Source organism: Neolamprologus brichardi, chromosome 7 (genome assembly GCF_056152115.1).
Source record: "Neolamprologus brichardi isolate AB-2024 chromosome 7, ASM5615211v1, whole genome shotgun sequence".
NCBI lineage: Eukaryota > Metazoa > Chordata > Actinopteri > Cichliformes > Cichlidae > Neolamprologus > Neolamprologus brichardi.
The window spans coordinates 223,391-246,270 of record NC_142110.1 but is presented as its reverse complement, the minus strand read 5'-3'; the positions used below and the strand labels follow the sequence as shown (position 1 = coordinate 246,270).

The following is a 22,880-nucleotide window of genomic DNA, read 5'->3' as shown; positions in this document are numbered from 1 at the left end:
GACACCAGAGCTTCATAAATGTGGTCAAGGAAGACATGCAGAAGGTTGGTGTGACAGAGGACCCCAAAAGGTGGTAAGTAAAAAATGATTTATTATTTTTATTATTATTACATGGATTCATTATTTTATTTTATGTTTACATGGCCTCCCTACAAGCCGAGCAATTACGTCTCACGGCCACAAGAGGGCAACGTTGGACGTTTGTTCTGCTGTGGCGTTTTTGCTCGTTGGCCTGTGTAGACCCGCAGGTGTGCTGCAAATTACCCAACAAAGCAAAACTCAGGCGCTCACACACAAACGCCACCAAAGCACTGACGGGTGGTGACAGTCTCATCTCACAGGATCTCCATCTAGGGTGTGAAAGTCGTAAGGATGTAGGTCACTCTGCGTCTTGTTTTGATATCTCGTTTCAAGCGATAACCATCTTTGAGCTCACACAATCAAGCACACTTGACTGTCGTGTTTTGATGACGCCATCACTGGGACTTTCCGGATACGTCACTAGGGGCTTCCGAGTTATTTAGCTAGCTCTGCCGCTGTGTTCATGTCGTTTAGCCGTGTAAACGTCGCTGCGTCGGTCTGGAGTACACAGCAAGAAGAACATGAACACCCCGAAGGCTCCTAAGAGCCACAAAGAGTGTGACTGTTGAGACTTCGTCGCCAGGAACGACGGTGTGAGAGAGGCAGAATGTCAACAACGCGGCCCCTCCTCGGAATGAGACGAGTCACCGAGCTAACGTGCCCGGAGCAGCCAGGCAGCAGGCTGCCTGCGTCCGCCGGCAGGCAGCAGCAAGAGAGCCCGACAGTGGACGAGTTTACGGTGCTGGAGGATAAAGAAGATGAGCTTAAATGCGCCAAACCGAGAGTGGAGCAGGTTTTTAAAGTAGCGTTCACCATTATCGGCTTGCTGGACCACACAGGACAGTCGCACGGCAACAAAACATTACGGCAGATATGGCTGCAGCTCAGAGGCAACAGAGAAGACGTGTCGAAGGCAAAGGTAGGATCTTAAAAACGCTTTCGCTTGCATTTCTGTGGCGAAGCCAGCAGACCAGTCTGAGAACAAGGCTGTCATTATTTTAAGAGCCGTCAGCTGCTGTCATTATTATTTTTAAATCAAACACAGTGCTGACTGTGCCCCTCAGTGTTGGTGCAGCTCAGAAACACGTCTGATTTGTACAATCTTATATTTGGCAGATCACATATTAGGGTTTAAATATATTCGTCAGGTGTGCAGATGGATAGCTAGTTTAAAGTCGTAATAGTGAGCGATGTAAAAGACAACATTTATGGCATCTCATCCTTTCCATCACAGAAAATATGAATGATGAAATATGACCTATTCATTTTGCCCAGATAGCTAATGAAAGTAACACTACTCATAACGCTCATAAGATGATATCGCAATATTTACGCAGTGGTATCTTGTCAAATGTCATGACATTTGCTTTCATTAGTTTATTGTTGGACTGCGGAGTAGACAGCCACAAGCAGTTGGCCACACTGTCTGTCAGATATGTTAAACAGGCCATCTCGGTTTCACAATGATTTTTAGGTGGGGTTGGATACAATGTTTGTTAACTAGTTGCTATTTGTTTTAACCAAAACAAAGGCTGAAGACTCCCTTTCATGTGTCTGTACAGCCATGAGAAAAAAATACTGAGCTGTTATTAAGGGTGGAGTCTGAAGGTTATATAAAAATACAGTACAATCACAATAGAGTTACTGTACAGGCAAGTGTGTGGGCGTCTACCTTACTACACAACCTGAAGGACAACAGGCAAAATATGTTAGATATTAATGGGCTGCTGCTGAGAGCTCAAAGGTGTAAGAAGGTGTTTTATTTACAAGTCAAACATGAACAGCCACAACTGCAGCAGAATATCATTAGTTTAGCATTTAGTTGTTTAATGCCTGGAGCTGAGTAAACATACATAATAGTTTTTTTTCTCCATCACTATTATTATTATTATTTATTCCTGTAGTCGTATGTCTAGCTTCAGAACTTTAAATATTTATTTTCAAATTGTTGTTAGTTTGTTAGTTTTATTTATATATATATATATATATATATATATATATATATATTGTGATTGTGATTATTATTGTGATTCTCCTACTTCCAAATACTCCAGTTTTTGGCTAGGCATTGGCATGGCTGGGAATCTCCATAAAGGAAGTTATGTTATTACAGTTTTTTTTTTTTTTTTAAATTCAGCTCCCTAAACAGTTGGCAAAGTTTGAAATTAGCACCTAATAAACTAAGTGCCAGTATAGTCTTTTCCTTAACGAAAAGAGAGGAGACGCCTTTATTCTGCATTTGCAAGTATGTTATTTGTAGATATAATTTTAATGAGGCAGACGGCTAACTTAGCAAAACAAAACAAGAAATAACTTGCAAAAACTGGTTAAAGTCATGGATAATAAGAGAGTAAAATATCAGTTTTTAGGTTTCTAAACATTGTACATGTGAAGTTCTTGTGTGTTTGTGGGGCCATTGTTATTGTAAAATTGTAATACGTATGTAATGATCTGCTTTTTAAATAACCGTCTCATTAAGTGTCAGCTTTTTTTGGATAAAAATTTAGAGTTTGTTAAAAGTTATTATAAAAAATCAATAATAATAATAATAATACTTGAAAGAGCAGTGCTCTTTAGCACCACTGCTGGAGAGAGATTACTCATTGTGACTGATTTACCTCACCTGAAACCAAAGAGCTTGTTACACAGCCATCAATTTAAAAGTCATGTGATGTGTTTCTAGAGGTTTTACGGTATAATTAGTCATGCAAGGGATCTGTAAACATCTGAATCTTGATCTCAATCCGATCACTTTTGTGTGATTTCCCGGAGCATCGCTCACACTTCTGCATCTTGTGTCATGCATCTCTTTCTTTTTGGCACACTGTAACCAGCTGCTCCGAGCTCTGCCAGTCAACCGAGAAATGAATGTGGAAATGGTAATTTCACTGTGAGCCTGTTGAACTCATGATAAGAATGATGTGCAAGTCGTCAGTGGCGTCCCGCTTAACTATATTAGGTTGATGCTGGCATTTCCTCCAGTTTGGGAAATCACTACTGTTTTTCCCATGACTGCATTTCTTTTTTTCCCTTCGATAGTCCAAACATGTGATTCTGACCAGGCGTACTAGAGTCTTAGACGTCTTGTATGATTGACGTAATGTAACACACGATACTTTACCACTACTGAATGTAGAGAAAGTTAGGATCTTGGGCTTATGTTCTCTAGGAATCGACTAAGGAGCGACTGACACACAGCTAAAAGAACAGTAAACATTTATTCAAAAACAAAACCAAAAACAGTCATTCAACAGTTCACAACAGTTCCAATAGTCCATATTTGTCAGTCTGTGTATTCAGTGTTGTTGTTGTTCTGAGATCTCATAAGCTTATCTGTCAAGAAGTAACGCAGTTGTCACTTCTAAGTAGGCTGGAAACCTTTCCTGCATCGCAGCCGGGGATCTGGAATCCTGGTTCGCAACTTTAGACTCCAACAAAAAACACAACCTGCACAGGGCAGTGAACATATTTTACATGAATATAATATAACAACTTAATCAACACTAGTGACCAAATGCCCCTCACTCTTTGTATATAACGACTTAATGCAATCAATAATAAAATTAATCAAAGAACCTTAAAACAATTTCCACATCATACAAATTTGACTCAAATCTCATATTTTGTGAACAGCAGTCACATCAATCCAGTGAATTGAGAGAATGTACATTACTGATGCACGAGGAAAGTGCAAAACGTGGTCGCAGTACTATTTAGCCAAAGACTGCTCATATTTATCATCTCATTACAATAAATAAAACTTACCTACTAGCTTTAGCCTGGTTTAAAACATTCACAAGTGAAGAAATAAAAAGATAATACAGCACTTAAAGGGAACACATGAAATTTACATTATACTAAGCTAATGATTAGCTAACGATTAGCTTGCTATGCTAGCGCAGTTAGTCAGCTCACCGGAAATGAACAAAAACCACAAAAACAGGTACATCGGCATCAACAAAAAGTGTCCGCGTTTCCCAACAAGCTGAAGAGTAAGATTCAATTTGTGTCTTCACTCATAACCTTTTTCTTGAGCAAGGATTAAAGAAAAACTCGGTGAGTAGCTCCGACCAGCATATGTAGGCTTAGCGCTATTCTCCTTCTCTATATCGACTCAAGTTCACAAGCACTAAACAATCTCATAGTGCCACCTACTGACATTCTTTGGAAACAGCAGTTCATTTTCATGAGGCAAATTTTAGGTGGGTTACAGTAACATTTTTTTTTTGTACAGATGCCACATTTTCTCTTTATCTTTGCAATGAGCAGATGGGAATGTTTATTCCACTGTTTGTTTGGACTCTTTCGCTAGTAAAAAGTATCCTCCAGTACCACCAGGACTGTGGTAACTGGTAGGAAGAGATGGATTAGGCTTAGATTTACATTTGGTAAATATCCATTGGAGAGGCATTAGACTTTATGTTGTTATAAGTTTGTTTTTAGTTTTCAGTGGTACTCATTAATATGTATTGAGTGTGGAAACAGAGTCTTAGTGATAAGTTTTAACATCAGGAACTATAGCATATGCAATAATACTTCATATTTTAAAAGGTTTGTTTGGGTTGGTCACTCATGTTTAGATTCTGTGACTGGGTTACCAGTGGACAGCCTTACTTATTTTGCTTTGGCCAGTTTTGCTTATCTTGCTTTTTTTTTCTTCTTTTGCTTTGGCCCTACCTTCATGTGTTTTAACTACCAGCTGGTCAGGTCCTTCTTGTCCTTGACCCTTGTCCTGGATTGCTGTTGACTGATTTTGAGATTTACTCACAGTTGGAGTGCTACTCCAACCAGGACTTAGAGCAGATAGAAAAGTGCTAAAGCTCTCTGAGACTGCAGAACAAGGAGCTGCAGTCCAAGCTTCCTGGAGATGGGGCTTGTATTTCTTCATTATGTGTAAACAAAAATACATTAAATAAATAAATAATTAAAAAAATGCTCAAATCTTTGCAGAAACATTTATTTCTTCATTGGAGAAAACGCGCGCTTCCTTACGCAGCACAGGCAAACACTTGTACCCTGACAGTCTCCTTTATAAATACAATCATTATTTCTACTTGTTAAAAATCTAAAGTATAAGCAGCAGTGAACTCTCAGCCTGTATAGTTTGTACACAGGGCCAAAGGAAACTCATTTTATTGGTTATTTTATTTTAAGAAGCCACGCCCACATATTTATAGCCGTGCTCACTTTCAAATCTCACACCCTTTCTGTCTCTCCCACCGCATCACTGAGTCACCATACATTGCTCGTGCTGAGTCACTTCTTATCGGCAGAGAAACACTAAAAAAAATGCGAAACACTATCTGTACGAAAGTTACCGCACGCACCTGCGCTGATTCATCCAAACAGTTGCCACAGCCAGGAGATTCCCTAAAACAGTGAGTAGAGTTTGGTTTCATCACGTGTCACCTTAAATACCTTACAGGTGTGTGGGCACGTCAAGCACGAGACAACACTTACTGTGTGAAATATTTATATTCTTTTTTTAATTTTTGCTAAATATGTTAAATTAGGTCATTCTGATTGGTTCCTTTTTCTTTCTTTCCTAGATGGATGATAAGCAACACTGCAGTCATAATGCAGTACTCACAGCTTTGTGTTCTCCTTGTTGTGCAGGAATATGTTCGAGGACTGTGCGACCCAGAACTGCAGAAAGAAGAGCGGTACCCGGTGGATATGCACTGTATCTTTGCTGGCGCCAGGGGCCTTTTTTTGGACAGGCTCATACGGGACACGAGCGCTGAAGTTCTGGTGCAAGAGCCGGGCTGCCTGCGGCTGTTGGGTCGGGCCGAGCCCGTGGTGATGGCTCAAAGCCGAGTTCAGCAGTTTGTAGCACTGTTCCAAGTACGAGTCTTGTTATCAGACGTAGTTTCATTCTGTAGTAGTTACGTGACTCCAGGGGGGGTCATTTATATTGTGGAAAGCTGATGAATAGTTGTAAATTAAATGTGAAGATTTTCTGCAAATCCTTTTTGTTTTGAACTGTTGATGGGACGAAATGAAACGTACGAAGGAATGCCGTGGGCTTTCTAGAAAAAACGACTTAACAGTCATTTGAAATTATTTAAGGAGTAGTCTACAGCATGTCATACCACACACTCAAGTGTTTTTGTGTTTTGTCCAGGAGAAGCGAAGTCTACCATGTGACACAGAACCAACCGTAAAACGAGCATTCAAGTCCTTCGTGGAGGAAAGGGATGACAAGTACACTATGGAGCTCTTGCTGCTTCCCAGTGCGCTGAAGGAGGAGTTGCTGGGACTTGTTCACACCCCTATGAACACAAACACCTCTTCTCTGGTTAGTACGTAGAGCATGACCACTGTGACCAAAGAGTTTTTGATGACAACTGCAAATTTCAAAGAGAATAAGCTGGAACTGCTGTGGGTCATTGAGATTGCAGCCTTGTGCTATAAGATTTAATACTAAGATTTTAAAAAGTTTTTCTGATGCATGACTGGTATTATTTTGTGTTTAACCACACCTCGACCCACAAATATACCTCTGCATTCATTGATTTGGTGTAAGCAGCTTAAGTTTACAAACTGATCTGAAGGTATGGTCAATAAGAAGAAGGTTAACTTTAAGGTCATGTGTAATAAAAGGCGTTTTTATAGTGTTATTATATTTTATAAACTGTGTAGAATTAGCTGTTAATATCTGCTGACGTTCTTCTGTCCCGGCAACAAGATGCTTCCCAGCTTTACAAGTCAGTAAGAATTTCCCCCGTTTTTACTTAGAAAACTGGTAAGCTATAGGCATTGAGCTAAAATCAGTCTCACCCCCTCACTGCTCACTTCCATTGTGAGTGTGAAGGGGAGATTTACTAACACAGATGCTAAACATGCTGCCAGCCCTGGCTTTGGGTGGGTGGGTTATATTCAAAGTGTTTCTGAGGGATAGGAGTGCTGTAAATAAGGATCATTGTGAATCATGCATAGTAGTTCCCCATTAACCATCTCTTTGATATGCTTAGAGAGCATAACTGGTGCTCTTAAACTTTTGTGATGATGCTGCAGAAATACAAATTTGGATCTGTCACCAAAATGTTGAATTAGTTATTGTTTTATATGAAGCTTGTTTTAGTTTTAAAAAATATGAATTAAGTGTGAATTATTTATTTATCAACAAGTTAAGAGCTTCATTGTACTTTTAGGTATTTATAAATCATGTTTTACCAACGTATGAAGTCAGAGAGAAGTTGAAGAACAAGTTGAATGTTTTTGAAAGTCACACACTGAGTTCAATCGAAGACGTCATTTCTGGCATCGGGAAGAAGAACCACGTAGGGCACACTGGAAAGTACAACAGGAACGTTGGCTATGGCGAGCATTCCAGTTTGAGAGGAACTTTTACTGTAGTTTCCTAACTGAGGCAACAACCACTGTTTCTCCTTCCCCAGACTCAGCTCAACCAGATGCTCCATCCAAGCATGTCGGAGGTTGACCAGGACCGCTCACAGAGCAGCACCCCTGTGACGGAGCTCTCCAACCGCATCCTGGACACTAGTTTTGAGGAGCGAGGGACCACGCCATCATCTCTTGGCGGAGGCAGTAAACCAGGAGGTGGAATCGGTTTAGGTCCCGAGGCAGTCCTGCATAACAGCAATCGGCCCACGCACAAGCGGCGTTCATCGGGCAGCGAGACGCGGGATACAAAGAGACAGTACTCTCTGGAGCGGAGGGAAGAGTCGCCGGAGAGAGCAAGAGAAAGGGAGCGACAGAGGGACAGAGAGGGCCGGGGGGGCAGTAGCAGCTGTAGATCCAAAACCCCCTCTGCTTCGTCGTCCCTCTCCTCAGCGAAGGCAAATACCGTATCTGGGCCCAACATGCTGGACTCTGCTGAGGGGGTCTCGGATGAGGGAGAGGCGGTCAGTCCAGAAACCAACCTCCGCTGCTTGGTCAATTTTTTCAGGTAAAGTTCACACTAGTCAAAAGTTTCCAAATGAATTCCTCGGATTTATATTAGAACTGTTTGGAGTTATGGTGGTCGTCTTTGGGGTCTAAAGACGACCACCATAATTTGAAACGTGGTCAGTTTTTCTTTGTTTTACATTACAGTCGAATATTACCTGGATAGGATACTGTGATGGTTTTGTTTTATTGACTAAATTAACACTCATTGGAAGAACTATTGCTTATGAATATAATAATTAGTTGAAATCTTAACGAAGAATAGATTTTGTATTTGAACAGAGCTCACATTATGTACATATAAGAGACCTGCTGGCTGTTGTCCTGGTTGATGAAACATTAGGTCATGACCGTATGCATTAGAGGTGGGAATCACCATACATCCCACGATACGATATTATCACAATACTTAACGCACGATACGATATTATTGCAATTTTTTACAATATTTTGCAATATTCAGATTCTGTACATAAAGGTAAACTTTATCAATATTCATTTTCTCTAATATCAAAGTCTCACACTCAGTCTTTCTCTCATTTCAGTTTTATTGTTGACAAACTGAACGGTTTGTATTACAGTCTAGTCCAACTTAACTGAATCAACCATCTGGTACAATTATAGCTATTCTGAACTATGCAGTTTATGAAAACTATGCAGCCCCTTCAGCAACTGAAGAATTTGAAAGTCAATTAAAACAAAATATAATTTTACATTAAATAAAAAAGTTTTAAACTTCATTAAAATAAAACATGTCTTAAATTAAAATAAGTAAACTGTCATGTTTATTAAACACATTTGGACAGTGAAGGAATGTCAGGATTCTTGCTCAGAAAAAGGATCAACATGCTCTGAAGTCAGAGCACAAAAACCTTTTTGTAACAAAGTATCGATTTCTGCTGTCCCTGTATCCATACATTATTAGCAAACAAAATATCACCATGCTACACAGTATCCATTTTTCCCCACCCCTGGTATGCATACAGTACAAACATACATTTGGACGTTCAAATTAAAGTAATACAAAGGTTCAGTGATCCAGTTGAATCGAGTGGCTAACTGTTGAGTTTCACTGTGCAGTGTTCCTTAGTCATTTGTGGTGAGATCATAAGAGAACGAGTCAACCTCGCGTGCCCTTTTCATTGATCTCTTAATGATTCCTGTCTGAATGTGCAGTCCAGTCAGCTTTCCCTTAAAGCCGTGATGACTAGGTGGGACATCACATAACATTTATACGTTACCTTCAACTCATAATGTTTGAATGAAGAGAGGCAGACAGCATGTCTGGGACGAGGTCACTGAACCAATTTGGAAAGTTGATTCTGTTCACCTGGACGTTTTCAGTGGGAGAAACATTTTGTCATCATCAGGTGACGTCCTCAGTCTCAGCTGACTGCAGGTTTCAATCTTATAAACAGGACATTTGCACAATGGCTGAAACCAGCACCACTGAATGGACCAAGGGCTGGGAGGTCAGCTCCTTGATCATTAATGTGCAAATTCTCATAACCATTGATCAACAACCACTGATCAAAGCTCATCCTGGATGATTGAGCATGCATCAAGATGTGTTACATGGCACTGGATTAGATTCAGGTGGGTAAGCTCAGTAGACTCAGTAGAGCGTTCGCCCCGTGATCGGAGGGTCGGGGGTCCAAACACACCAAACAGCTACCCTGAGGTACCCCTGAGCAACGTACCATCCCTACACACTGTTCCCTCGGCGCTGGATTGGCTGCCCAGTGCTTCACTGAGTGAATGGGTTAAATACAGGGAGTAATTTCCGTACAGGAGATTAATAAAGTATACAAAACAAAAACTCTACTGCTGAGCGGTTCGTCAGTATGAGCTGTGACAAGAAAGGTGAGCCTGAACGACACAACGAACCCAGTAATGTTACTTGATTTGTTTGAGTTTCTCTTGACCTGAATTGAATGGCTCTCTTTACAGCCAATAAAGACAAGCGGATGCATTATAGCCACCAGTAATGTAACATGCATCATATTTTCCCCAGAACCATGGGTTACCAGCAGGAAGTGGTGGAACGTGTTGTCAAGGCAACGGGACAGACGGAAGATACCTTCCTCGTCCTTGAGAAGATCGTGGAGGAAACTAAGCGTTGTGAAGAGAGCTTGAAAGGAGGGGAAAAAGAAAGAAGACTAAACTCTGTGCGCACCTCAGACGCTCGCTCTTCATCGTCATCCGTCTCTGCAGCCTCCTGCTTCAGAGAGGAGCTCGAGCTGAGCAGGCTGTCGGCGGACCCGGGGAGATCTAAAGAGAACATCAAGCCCAACCAGTATGGAAGCAGCAGCAATGGGCTTGGGCACAGGAGGCAGTGCAGCGGCAGCGAAACGAGCACTCAGCAGGTACTTGACAATAACTCACTCCAGCTTTACTTCTTTGTCTCACAGAGACAGACGTAGAGCCAAAGGTCTAGCTGTAGCGATCCTGTCTTCACATGTACATCCTCTATATTATTCTCTCTGCTTCTTATTATCTTTCATCTTGTTCTCTGATACTTCACCTGAGATAACCTCTGAGATCTTAGCAGATGTGATGCCTTTTTTAACCCGTGGCGAGGCGTTGTACACGTGCTAAACTTTGATTCGAACCTCATTTCAGGCGATCACTATTAAGAGGAGCTCGAGCGCTCAAGGAGGAGCAGGAAACTATGAGGTCATTACCATTGATGACGATGACGACATCATCCCCACTGATACCAAAACGGCAGACAGAATGTCTCGGATGATCGCGGTGGCGCACCTCAACGCGCAGTCGGGTTCCAGGACCGACTATTTGGCACGAGGAGGCGGCGGCATCCCGCAGAGGGACTACTTGTCCCGAGGTGGGACTCAGACTTTGGGGGGATCGGTGAAGGTCGAGACTGTAACGGCGCTGCGCAGCACGCCTCAGTGGCTGACGGCCACCACTGCATCCCTGGCTTCAACCACCAGTGTAGGTATTGCCCCAGTGTTCAGTCAAGAATAGTGTGTTTAACAGGTGGCGCTTTGTGTCTGTTGTCTTTTCACACACACACGACAAAGCTGGGAATGAGCAGTTATTTTAAACGCAGCACGCGCCTGGACAGCTGCGTCTGGTGGATTTATACCATCGGTGACATCACGTCTCTTTGTCTCGTCAGTCAGCTCAGCCCATCGCCCGACCCTCAGCCTCTTCCTACCAGACAATCAGCCACACGGGGTTCCACGGGGCAGCAGCACGGACGCCGCCCACAAATGACCCACCGGCCCCACCGGTGACTGGCCTGGCTCGTTTCCATCAGTCGCTGAGGACTCCCTACAAGCTGAACCTGCCCAACGAGCCGGGACGCCCAGACCTCAGACACATCATCATAGACGGCAGCAACGTGGCTATGGCGTGAGTGTAAAAAGAAATTTATACTGAAAAGTCCTTTTCATGCCAAGTAAGATATTCACATTCAGTAAAAACTTTATTTAAGAAAACTACTGTTTGTTATAGTTTCAGATCCTCTCATCTGTCAGAGAATTATTATAAAAGGCACAAAGCTCTTCAGCTAACATCATTGTTTAAATATAGGTTGTATAAAATGTCTTTTTTTCCAAGGTTAGTTAACAAATTGGATGTTTTATGTGTTGATGCGGGTTAGGGTTAGGGTACACCTGAGCTCCAAGCGGGTTATTTAATAAACCCACCGTGTCCGTTTTTCACAGGACACCTCACCTCACAAACCTGATTATCAGCCCTCCACCGCTTCTCTTAGCTGTTGCTGTGAGGTGTTTGTGCCAATTTGCAGCTTTTGGTTTTCTCCAAACGTGGTGCTGTGCATCATCTCCACTTTAGTCTCATGTGTCCAGTAGAGGTGGGAATCACCATACATCCCACGATACGATATTATCACAATACTTAACGCACGATACGATATTATTGCAATTTTTAAAAATATTTTGCGATATTCAGATTCTGTACATAAAGGTAAAGTTTATCAATATTCATTTTCTCTAATATCAAAGTCTCACACTCAGTCTTTCTCTCATTTCAGTTTTATTGTTGACAAACTGAACGGTTTGTATTACAGTCTAGTCCAACTTAACTGAATCAACCATCTGGTACAATTATAGCTATTCTGAACTATGCAGTTTATGAAAACTATGCAGCCCCTTCAGCAACTGAAGAATTTGAAAGTCAATTAAAACAAAATATAATTTTACATTAAATAAAAAAGTTTTAAACTTAATTAAAATAAAACATGTCTTAAATTAAAATAAGTAAACTGTCATGTTTATTAAACACATTTGGACAGTGAAGGAATGTCAGGATTCTTGCTCAGAAAAAGGATCAACATGCTCTGAAGTCAGAGCACAAAAACCTTTTTGTAACAAAATATCGATTTCTGCTGTCCCTGTATCCATACATTATTAGCAAACAAAATATCACCATGCTACACAGTATCCATTTTTCCCCCACCCCTTGTGTCCAGTGGACTTTGTTCCTGACATCTTGGTAATCATGTTGGTTCAGCTTAGATGATGCAGAATATGAGCTTGAATATGAAAAAAGACAAATATACATATTTGCATATTTGTATGCCAGGATTATCCACAAGGTCCCATCAAGTACAAAGCTGTGCATGACTCGGGGAATCAGAAGATTCTCCAGATGCTTCTTGTTGTAGCTGCAGCATCTTCAGGGCCCATCTGCTCCTCTGACCATTGTAAATAAGAGATGAGAGCAGAGTGAGAGTCATTTCTTTCAGAGCGAGCATTTCTTAATCACGGCTGTAAGGACAGGATGTTGTAAGTCGCTTGATGACAAATATAATATGTGTTTTGATTGGTGTCACTTCCCGCGCCTGTTTTACTCGTACCACGTTTTTCCTTTTTACTAACGAAGCTGTCCACCTTCCCACCATCATCATCATCATCAGTTAAGGTCACACCATCTCTGTCACACAATACCATCTGTTGAAGCGCGTAGGTCGCAGCTACAACTGTTGTAGGTGCACCAAAACCTCGCCCACGCAGTCATGTACTGGTATTAGTCATCATATTTGTGAGTGATTTCACGTGTGTGTGTGTGTGTGTGTGTGTGTGTGTGTGTGTGTGTGTGTGTGACGGAGCGAAAGCACGTGTAACGGCACAATATTGATGTGTGGGGGTGAAACCGTGGGGGTGTTTTTGAGAAGAAAGGCCCTTTCTAGTAAGAAACCTGATTATTGGATCATTCTTTATGTGTGTAACACAAACTATTGTCGTTCCTCGGAGCTCTTCCACCCTGATGACCCTCTCCTGCCCTCTCATTTTTGCAGCTACTTCCTTTGATGTTCTTACTTCATCGTCCCTCCTTACCAGAAGTATGTCTAAAGGAAACACAAGTCTGTGACTCAGTTTTGATCATTATTGTTTTTAATAACGCAAAGTGAGCCAAAATCAATGCAGCGCTTTCCTGTACAGACACAGGAAGAGATGTTCTTGTATATTTATTGAAATAATAACACCTGCCTTAAACGACTGCAGGAATTTGAGTTTCGGGGATGAAGGCAGTGATCCTGAAGGAGGTTATTGGGTTATGTAAAGTTTTGAAATGTTCCCTTTTTTGCTCGGTGATTTTTAGATTGCATAAGCTCTTCCTGCTGTGTTCTCATCACTTTCTCTATCAGCGGCGAGTGGAACTCCCCCTGACTTTGCACTTTCGGCTCTGACCACAAGCTGAAGTTTATCTTGTTGTGCAGTGTCCGTGTGCGCTCTCTGCCTCGACGCTGTGCATCTGCAAGACGTCTGAGACGATGGACTTATCAGCTTTGAGCGTCCGCCCGAGGACGAAGAGCCATGTTGTGACATACGGGGCACTTTCTCACAGCGTTTTTGGCGTTATTACAAGAATGATATTACTGAGATATTAATAAGAATATTATGATGGCACCATTACATTAAGAATTCAGGTTTTTCATAGTGAAAAGTTTCCATTTCACAGTTCTCGTGTTTTCAGTAACTCGCTCTGTGAAGTCTCTACAATCAAAGATGAATTATCATGTCGATGTTAAAAACAGTTCTGCTGGTGTTTGGCAGAGTGTACAGACGGATGTCGTTGCCACTTTCTACCTTTAGCTTGTTGCATCATTATTTTATCTGTTTATTTATTTTCTCTGCTTTAACTGCAGCACATGTAAGACTAGATCTCCGTTACCATAGTAACTCCGTATACAGGGAAGTAGGAGGGCAGACAAAACCGGAATTCACATGATGGGAAAAAAAGAATGAACAGAAGCTTCATTTATAAAGCAGCATTTAATTATTTCCTCAAGAACATCAGCTTTCCAAAACAGGAATCTGCAGTTCCAGTCTAGTTTTCCCTGCTTCATAGTTTATTAGCTGCTGTTTTAGTCGTACGTTCAGTTCTTAGTGAAGAAAAGGGGAACTTGTGCCTGTTTTTTATATCAAACGGGGGTCACAGAAGCCTTATACACGACTACTGTAAGATTGTAACATTTCCTCTGAAAATAACCACGTGCACGAGATTTCCCCCAAACATAAAACTCCACTGAGGGGCTGTCAGCGCTGACGTGTGCGCCGTTTCTCCTGAGGTGGTGATTGTTGAGGTGTACGAGTGACGCAGGATTAGATTTCACTGAACAAAGGGCCACTAAGGCCAAATATTTAAAAATACCTCCGTGGCTGATAAGATTTCTGGGTCTGTGGATTTCAGCGAGAGAAGCCAACTTCCTGCTGCTGTCAGGGAGTTTCTCGTGTCTGCTGCCGTGTGCTGCTTTTGTTGTTCTGTGGTTTTCTGCGTCCTAGCGACCGATGTTGTATTACAGCTATCTGACGTGCGCATGTGGAGGTCGCGCACGTCATCGACAACAATCTGGGTCAGCTGACGTTGCGCCCTGTGTCATGTATTTGTTTGTTTATTAATGAATTCCCCGGTTTTGCCCACACATCACCTGAAATGTGTTTACATGTGTTCAGCGTTTGTGTTTCCTTTAGTTGACTCGGAGATCCTCGTCCTGTGGACATGTTCACGCTCTGATTTCTCTCTGTGCTTTCCATTTTTTGAACGCTCGTGGAGCATCTGTAGTTCAATATGTGGACACCCTTATCCCCGAGCCTCATTACTGTCCATTACTTCTGTTTTTAGCAGTTGTCTTCTCCAGTTAACTGTGTCCTCCTTCTCGTCCTCACTTCTGCAGTCATGGCCTTCATCGGTTCTTCTCCTGCCGTGGTATAGCACTAGCAGTGGAGACATTTTGGAAGAGAGGACACAGGGAAATCACAGTCTTTGTCCCCCAGTGGCGTCAAAAGAGGGATCGACTAACAACAGGTACGACAGGTCTACACAGGCCAGTCTCCACATGTGTATTAAAATATTTTAACAATCTGTCTTTCCTTTGGTCCTTTGTTGTCTTGGAGACACAGCCACAAAAAAGCATCAGCAGGCTTTTGATTGTTCCCGTGGGTATTCGATTTATTTACAGTTCATAGAAATATTCAAACGGGTTGTTTCGTATCAATCACCTCCGCCCTTTGCTCACTCATGCCACGGCCATTCTCGTCCATAATCTTATCTCTGAATTGATTACTGTAACTCACTATTATTTGGCCTCACACAAAAATCCATCAACAAGCTGCAACGTGTCCAGAATTCTGCTGCCGGTATTATTACTTCCTCTGCCCACCACATCTCCCCAATCCTGAAGCAGCTGCACTGGCTCCTTTATACATTTAAGGCTGTTCTCTCTCTCCACCAGACCTCTCTGATTTAGTACAGATGAACTCCCCATCCCGGTGCCTCAGATCTTCATCTTCTCTTTCTCTCTCTGTTCCTTCCTGCCTGATTACAAAGGGGGCGGGGCTTTTAGTTGCTCTGCCCCTCGACTTTGGAATTCCAACCCCCCATTACTCACCCCTGACCTCAGAAACGTTACTCACCCCCTGACCTCAGAGACATCACTCACCCCTGACCTCAGAGACATTAGTTCATTCCCTCTTTTTAAGTCCACACTCAAAACTCATCTGTTTAAAATTACTTATGTTTGAACTAGGGATGCACCGATACCGATACTGGTATCGGGGCCGATACTGTAAAATGTGTGTGTACTCATACTCGTAAAAGTTAACCGATACCATGAACCGATACCAACTTATTTCATTAATCAGAGGGTGGCTTGTCATTTCTGTTGTAGTTTTTTAGATTGGCCACTAGGGGGACATCCCGCGCTAAACAGGCACAGGGTTAGGCGAGTGAGACTGGCGGCTCCAGATAAAAAAGAGAAACTGGAGGCTGCTGTAGCTAGGCTAAACAAAATGTCAGCAGTGTGGAACAGCCAACTTTAACTCAGGTTTTGGAAAAGCGATGAAAAATGTCAAGAGAAAATCCACGGGCAGTTAAAATAACAGAGGCTCTGACTCATTTTATCGCTCTGGATGACCAGCCAATGCCGGCCGTGGAAAACATAGGATTGAACCGTCTTCTCAGCATACTCGAGCTGCGATATGAAATATAATAAATAAACAGAAGTGTTTATTTATTTATTAAGTCCAGACGCTTTTCTTTGCAAGCTCCTTTGACTATGATGACCTGGATGACTGAGAACCTTCACAGACATATTTATTTATTATTCTGAAAGCTCGAGACAGTGCCAATAGTTCAGTGATATTTTGTTAAATTACAATGTGGAGACTCTGCAATAATTTAACAGAAGTGCTTATTTTTCCCTTGAAATTTTTTTTGTGGTCATTTTTATTACGATTTTATTTTTTATCGGCAGAGAATAAAATAAAACCTGTCTTCCAATAATTGCATTTGTGTGTGGTAGAAGTATCGGTTTTTGTACTCAGTATCGGCAAGTACTCAGATCCAAGTATCGGTATCGTATCGGTTTGAAAACATTGGTATCGTTGCATCCCTAGTTTGAACCTCTGTAAGCTCCTAACTTTTATCTGTTACTCTTATTATTGTGTATATTTCCAGTTTTTGTGTTTTTATCTGTTGTACAGTGTCCTTGGGTGCTTTGAAAGGCGCTGTTTTTAAATAAAATGTATTATTATTATTAGTAGAAACACAAACATTTTTTTCTGCTGAAACTGTGCTTAACACAGCTGAAGGTCATATCAGCAGCAGTCCTTCTGGAGCAGCTGTTTGGGTTTTCGTCTTGCGGGTCGTTGTGTACGGGAACCAAACAAACCTGTTACACGTGTGTGTGTTCACTTTGTCGTCATTGTTTTTACTGACACAGCCGGCGGTGTTTTCTTACAGAGCAACATTTTCTAAACCAGCTAGAAGACCTGAGGCTGCTCTCGTTCACCCCCTCCAGGGAAGTCTGTGGCCAGAGGATATCCTCACACGATGACAGGTACACCCTGCAAACACTTCATATCTAAGGGCACAGATGGACAAAGACCGAATAACTGAATCGCTCGGTTGTTGAAAGTTCCCTTGTGTGTGTTCGCTCACCCTGCTGACCTCCATCTGTATCTTTCTAATAGACGACTAGAAGATACATGTGCAGATATATGATGATTCTATGATGATGTTTTGAAGCCCAGGTCATTCATCATAAAACTGACCAGCACCTTCTCCACATATAATATTTTTGAACACGAGGAAAAGTGTCCTTTTTTTCTCCCCGTCAGATTCATGCTCCACCTGGCAGAAAAAACAGACGGGATCATCGTAACCAATGACAACCTGAGGGATTTTGTCGACACCTCGGACACCTGGCGCAGGATCATTCAAGAGAGGTGATTGTTGTGTACACAGCTCAGTGAGTCATTCACTTACGTGTTGCCTAACATGGCACCGGAAAGTCCACACAGGAGCAATGTTAAGATTGAAGCTCTATTTAAAACCATTTTATTTACATTTACTATCAATCAGCGAGTCCTTTATAGGAACCTGAGAATTCATGTGTGTGCAGGAAACTAAACGGGTACAGGCACCAATCAAAAGATCCAGTTTTGGTGACTAATAGTGAATAATGCATTTTATTACTCCTTAATGAGAATTTCATATTGCTACATCAGTTAAAGCAACGTATTTAATTTGGCTAAGAGACGTCTTTAAATGATTGATCTTTGAACACCCACGTCGTGTCCTTCACATGTTTTTTGACACGCAGGAGAACCGTTGAAAAAGTATTGAGGAAAATAAATCCGTTGATATCAACCATTCACACTCTGCTGTATCTGCAGGGTGTTGTGAACCACTCAGACTTACTTATATGGTGATAAATACAGAAATCACTCTCAGCGCACCTAGTATTATTGTAGTAAGGCTGCAATACAATAAATGCAAACTGAATAAATATATTGAAACTTTATATACGTCAGTGATGACAAAGAGTGTTTGTATTGAAAGTAGCTATGTAACATTTTCCATGACTTCTATCATACTCCACCACAGCCCATATGAAGGGCTAAATGTATGAGACTGTGGGATTGTGTCGCCCCCTGTTGGTCAGTGTCTCGGATAAAGACCCCCTTTGCACAGGAAATCACTGTGCAGGTTGGTCTGACGCCATCCGGCGCTGCTGTCATGGGTTAATTCCTGGTTGTGACTGCTTCACACAGAGAGCGGCGTTCCCCCCGTCCACAAACTCTGTTTATTTAAGGCTGTTTTGTTCAGGCTGACGAGTTCAGCCTTCACCAGGGGTGAAATTAGCTTAGCTTATAATTCCATGACAACAATCTCACAAACTGTAAAGGTTTTATTTCAAACTGGTTTAATAAACATGGTACTGGAGGGGAGACTCATCACTGACTCTAACCAAATGTCTCATTTCCACATACCTGTAAACACGCTGTGACTCAGTCAATATTTCTTCATCAACAAATAACAAAGCTCTTAACATTTTTAACATTTTTTCACAGACTAATTCTTTTTAAAACTTTTTTTTGGGGAAAAACAGACATTTGTACCCAAATCAGTAGACTTTCATGGACAACGCTGTTAATCTGTCAGCAACAATATGAAGTCATTTCTAGGAAGGTATGAGCAAAGAACCGGAAAGTGTGTCTTCCTTTGTATTGTTCTGCATCGCCATCCTGGTGCATTGATGATCTTGTCTTAACTCCAGAGTACTTTCCAGCTTTTGTAGTGATGTTAAAATTTCAAGAATAAAATGTAGTTATTCGAAATCAGCAATTGAACATGTAGTTTGTCAACAGTAAGAATGTAAAAGCTGCAGAAAAAACAACAGTGTGGGTTCAGAAAGCGCCCACTAGAGTTTCAGAACAGTTACTTGGACGTTACAGTTTGTGAATTTGTCCACTTTGACTGCAGATTGCTTCAGTTTACTTTTGTGGAGGACCACTTCATGATCCCCGATGACCCTCTGGGAAAGGACGGCCCTCACCTTGACATCTTCCTCCGTAAAGACAGCTGGTGTGTGCTAAAATACTGAGGCCTTGTCGGGTCAGTGTTGGTTGCTGTGCGCTGCTCCTTCTTACACCCTCTTTCTCTTCCTGTCAGGAGAGCTCCGGGCACGCCTCCGCCTCTCAGACCCCCGGACCTCCGGCCTCCCTCACAGCAGCAGCCAGTTTACGTGCAAGCTGTTCACTCTGCCCCGCGGACCCCCACCTCCCTGACGGCCCACACCACTGCGCACTGGCCCCACTCCGGGCCCCCAGAATGGCACCCACCTCGCCGTTCTCCCTCACCCTCTCCCTCACCTCCGCCCCAGCGGTCGCCGGGGGAGACGTCAGAGCTGAAGAGAAAACTGTACGACATCTTCCCCGACCAGAAGCAGCGGATCGACCGCATCCTCAGCGACAACCCGTACATGAGAGACCTGAACGCCCTTTCTGGGTTGCTGCTCGGATAAAGAACTCTCAGTTAAAACGACCAGCAGATATACACGCAAGGATATATATAAAAATAATTTATTTTACCATCTCTTCCAGCTTGGAGGACTTTTTCTTTAATTATTTTTATTTTTCATCGAGACTGATCGTCAAACTAGCTGCTACTGTTGAAACCCATCGTTTGGGACGATCTACTTTTTCTCTCCTTCACTTTCAGGTCGATTAAGGTCGACAGCACCGGTGTCTGCGTCACCAAAATGTTAAAAGTTACCACATTCGTCAAACAAGAAAAGTCTCTAGGTAATCATTTCTTTGTTTCTCGACAACAGTCCAGAGATTCCATGAATGTGGGACCAGCACTGGGCGCGCTCTTTTTGGACCGTGGCACCAGCGTACGACCGGTTTCCTCTCCTGAACTTCTTAATACAGACTCTCAGCTTGTTCTCCAGCTTTATGTTGAGACACGTGTGACGCTGGCAGGTTTTTGCATGTTTTGAAACTTTCAGCAAAGCATTTTTTTTCTTTTTCCACTGTCAAGCAGTACCAGGCTACAAACCTAACATCGGTTTGTGCAGTTCGGAGTCGTTCAATATTAACACGGGAAGTTTAAAAGAACACTTTGTTTTCGTTTGCAGTGCATCTGTTGGAATTGCGTTTTAATTGAGACAGCCAGAATTTCAGGAAGCATGAGATCAGCCGGATGAAACAGTGAATAGAAATCCCCAAAAGCAGTAGCTGGTCAAAAGTTAAGCAGGAAATTACATCAAAGCTTCTGTTTTGGCAGCTGAGCACATCAAAGAAACACCCTTAGGCGTGCTCGTGGCCAACATTTAGAGGCTGTTGTTCACAAGCCGTTTCTCCGAGTTACGATACGTGTGCATATTCAAGCTGAATTTAAACAACTACCAAAAAACGTTTCTAGTTAATTTAACCACCCCTCCCAACTCTACCTTCTCAAACCCAGTTTTAGATGCTTTCCTCCCTTCAAAGGTAGACCATTATAAACTGTTTTATCTCATTGGTGATTTTTCTTTTTCATATGATATTTGCAGAAAGTCCCTTCTCTCATAGTTCTGTTCTTTCTCAAAGCTGCACTTTATAAAATGATCTCTGAAGAAAACCTGAATTTGCTGCTCTGATGATCAAAGTGACGTTACTTCCCAAACAGACCCGCTCTGGGTTAAAAGTTTCTGTCTGTAGCCGACACGTGTCAGTTGTCTGACCTTGAATGGAAACAAACACTAAAACAGTTTAGACTTACCCTTTGAAAATTAATTTGCATTTAAAATGACGGATCATAAGTTTGCTCACAAAAAATAGTGTTAAGATGACATAGTTTAAGTTACAGATGTACCGCAATGAAGGCTGCAGCGGTGTCACCCTTACCCGGAGCTGCACCTTGCATATTTCATGTGCATCTGATTTTGTAACATACAAACATTTCATCTTGTGAGAAAAGAAATCTCTGCACAAAAACTTCACAAGGTGTCAAAAATAACTTTTGTTTGTACTTGCTATGTTGTTATCGTAAGGATTACTGAAGGATTTCTTTTCTCTTGTATTATAATTCTTTTGTGTATATTGATTTCATTTTTGTAAATATGCACATTTTTGGCTACAGTGCACATATGGTTCTATGTATGTGGAAGAAGAATAAAATGCAGCATTCTCCATAGAAAAATGGGCAAACTCGCTTTGTTTTTCATCACGGGTTAAATTAAAGATGAACGCTTATGTCTGCTTACTTTAAATGTCTTAAATATTGTACAAGAAGGCTCATCGCCTCAAACACACTAAGAATGTGAGAAGTTTTTGAGAGATCTCTTTCGGGGTGATAACAGAGCGAAACCTAAACCCAGGTTGAAAATATTGTTTCAGTTGCTTTTAATTATGATATTTACGTACTAAGATAAAATTTAAAACGAAATTTTTTTCTATAACAACCACCCTGAGGAGGCACTGATTCTATTGCTGTTAAGACTGGGACAAATACCATATTTTTGCTACATATGGCAGCAATTCAGTGCATTTAGGTATAGTCAGGATGGCCTGCTGAAGTTGGTAAATGGTAAATGGCCTGTATTTGCATAGCACTTTTCTAGTCCTTAAGGACCCTAAAGCGCTTTACACTACATTCAGTCATCCACACATTCACACACTGGTGATGGCAGCTACATTGTAGCCACAGCTGCCCTGGGGCGCACTGACAGAGGCGAGGCTGCCGGACACTGGCGCCACCGGGCCCTCTGACCACCACCAGTAGGCAAACACGGGGTTAATATCTTGCCCAAGGATATTTGACATGCAGCCAGGAGGCAGCCTGGGATCGAACCACCGGCCTTCTGATTAGTGGCTGACCTGCTCTGCCACCTGAGCTACAGCCACCCAAGTTCCAACTGAGCATCAGAATGGGGAAGAACTGTGATTTTAAGCTGTTTTGTGGCACGGTTGTTGGTGCTAGACCGCCTGACCTTAATTTTTCCTGTCTCACTGGGAATCGTCTGAAAGAAGAGAAAATATCCAGTCAGGACGTCACACAGGGGGCCACTCGTCAGCTAAGAACAGGAAACTGATGAGACTCCATTTCTGCTGCAACATGAGAGAACAGGCCACTTCTGACTTGTATCAGCAGTTCAGGCTGGTGGTGTAATTATTCTTCTTTTGGCTGCTCACTCTAGGAGTCGTCACATCACAACCCTATTCCTTGTGTCATTTTCTGGCTCAGGAGATGTAGTGGGTCGTCTGCCAATTGGAAAATCAGTGATGCGCTCCCCAGCTTCTCAGTCTGTCAAGATATCGAGTTGCCCTTAAGTGTGAGCTTCTGGGCATGCTCCTGATGGGATGCAGGCTGGTGTTCCCTCCCAGACCTGCATCAGACCATCCTACTACAGTCTTCTGCGCTACTTGACAGCATCCATTGTACCAACAGCTTGTGCTCCTGCAGCTGCACAGAACTATTCCTGTTTCTTACTGCCTGCGTGACCTACCTGTCTGACCTCAAAGGCTGCCCTACATCCACAAACCCACTTAACAATGAGAAACTAAGGAGGCCACCAGATGCATTAAGGGCAGTATCACAGGGCTGTACTAGAACTGTTTGTTTTTGTA

General features: G+C 42.2%; 1 protein-coding gene across 1 annotated transcript; it reads left to right on the top strand.

Moving 5' to 3' along the window:
* The first annotated feature begins 393 nt into the window (after positions 1–393).
* On the top strand, positions 394–21,453 carry n4bp1 (nedd4 binding protein 1). Its single transcript, XM_087842751.1, has 12 exons — positions 394–1,000; positions 5,698–5,925; positions 6,206–6,379; positions 7,482–7,993; positions 10,007–10,358; positions 10,615–10,947; positions 11,135–11,370; positions 15,161–15,291; positions 17,227–17,323; positions 17,604–17,711; positions 19,252–19,353; positions 19,441–21,453. Exons 1-12 carry the CDS (start codon positions 689–691, stop codon positions 19,790–19,792), a joined length of 2,937 nt encoding a protein of 978 aa, XP_087698877.1. The 5' UTR covers positions 394–688; the 3' UTR covers positions 19,793–21,453.
* Positions 21,454–22,880: the final 1,427 nt, after the last annotated feature.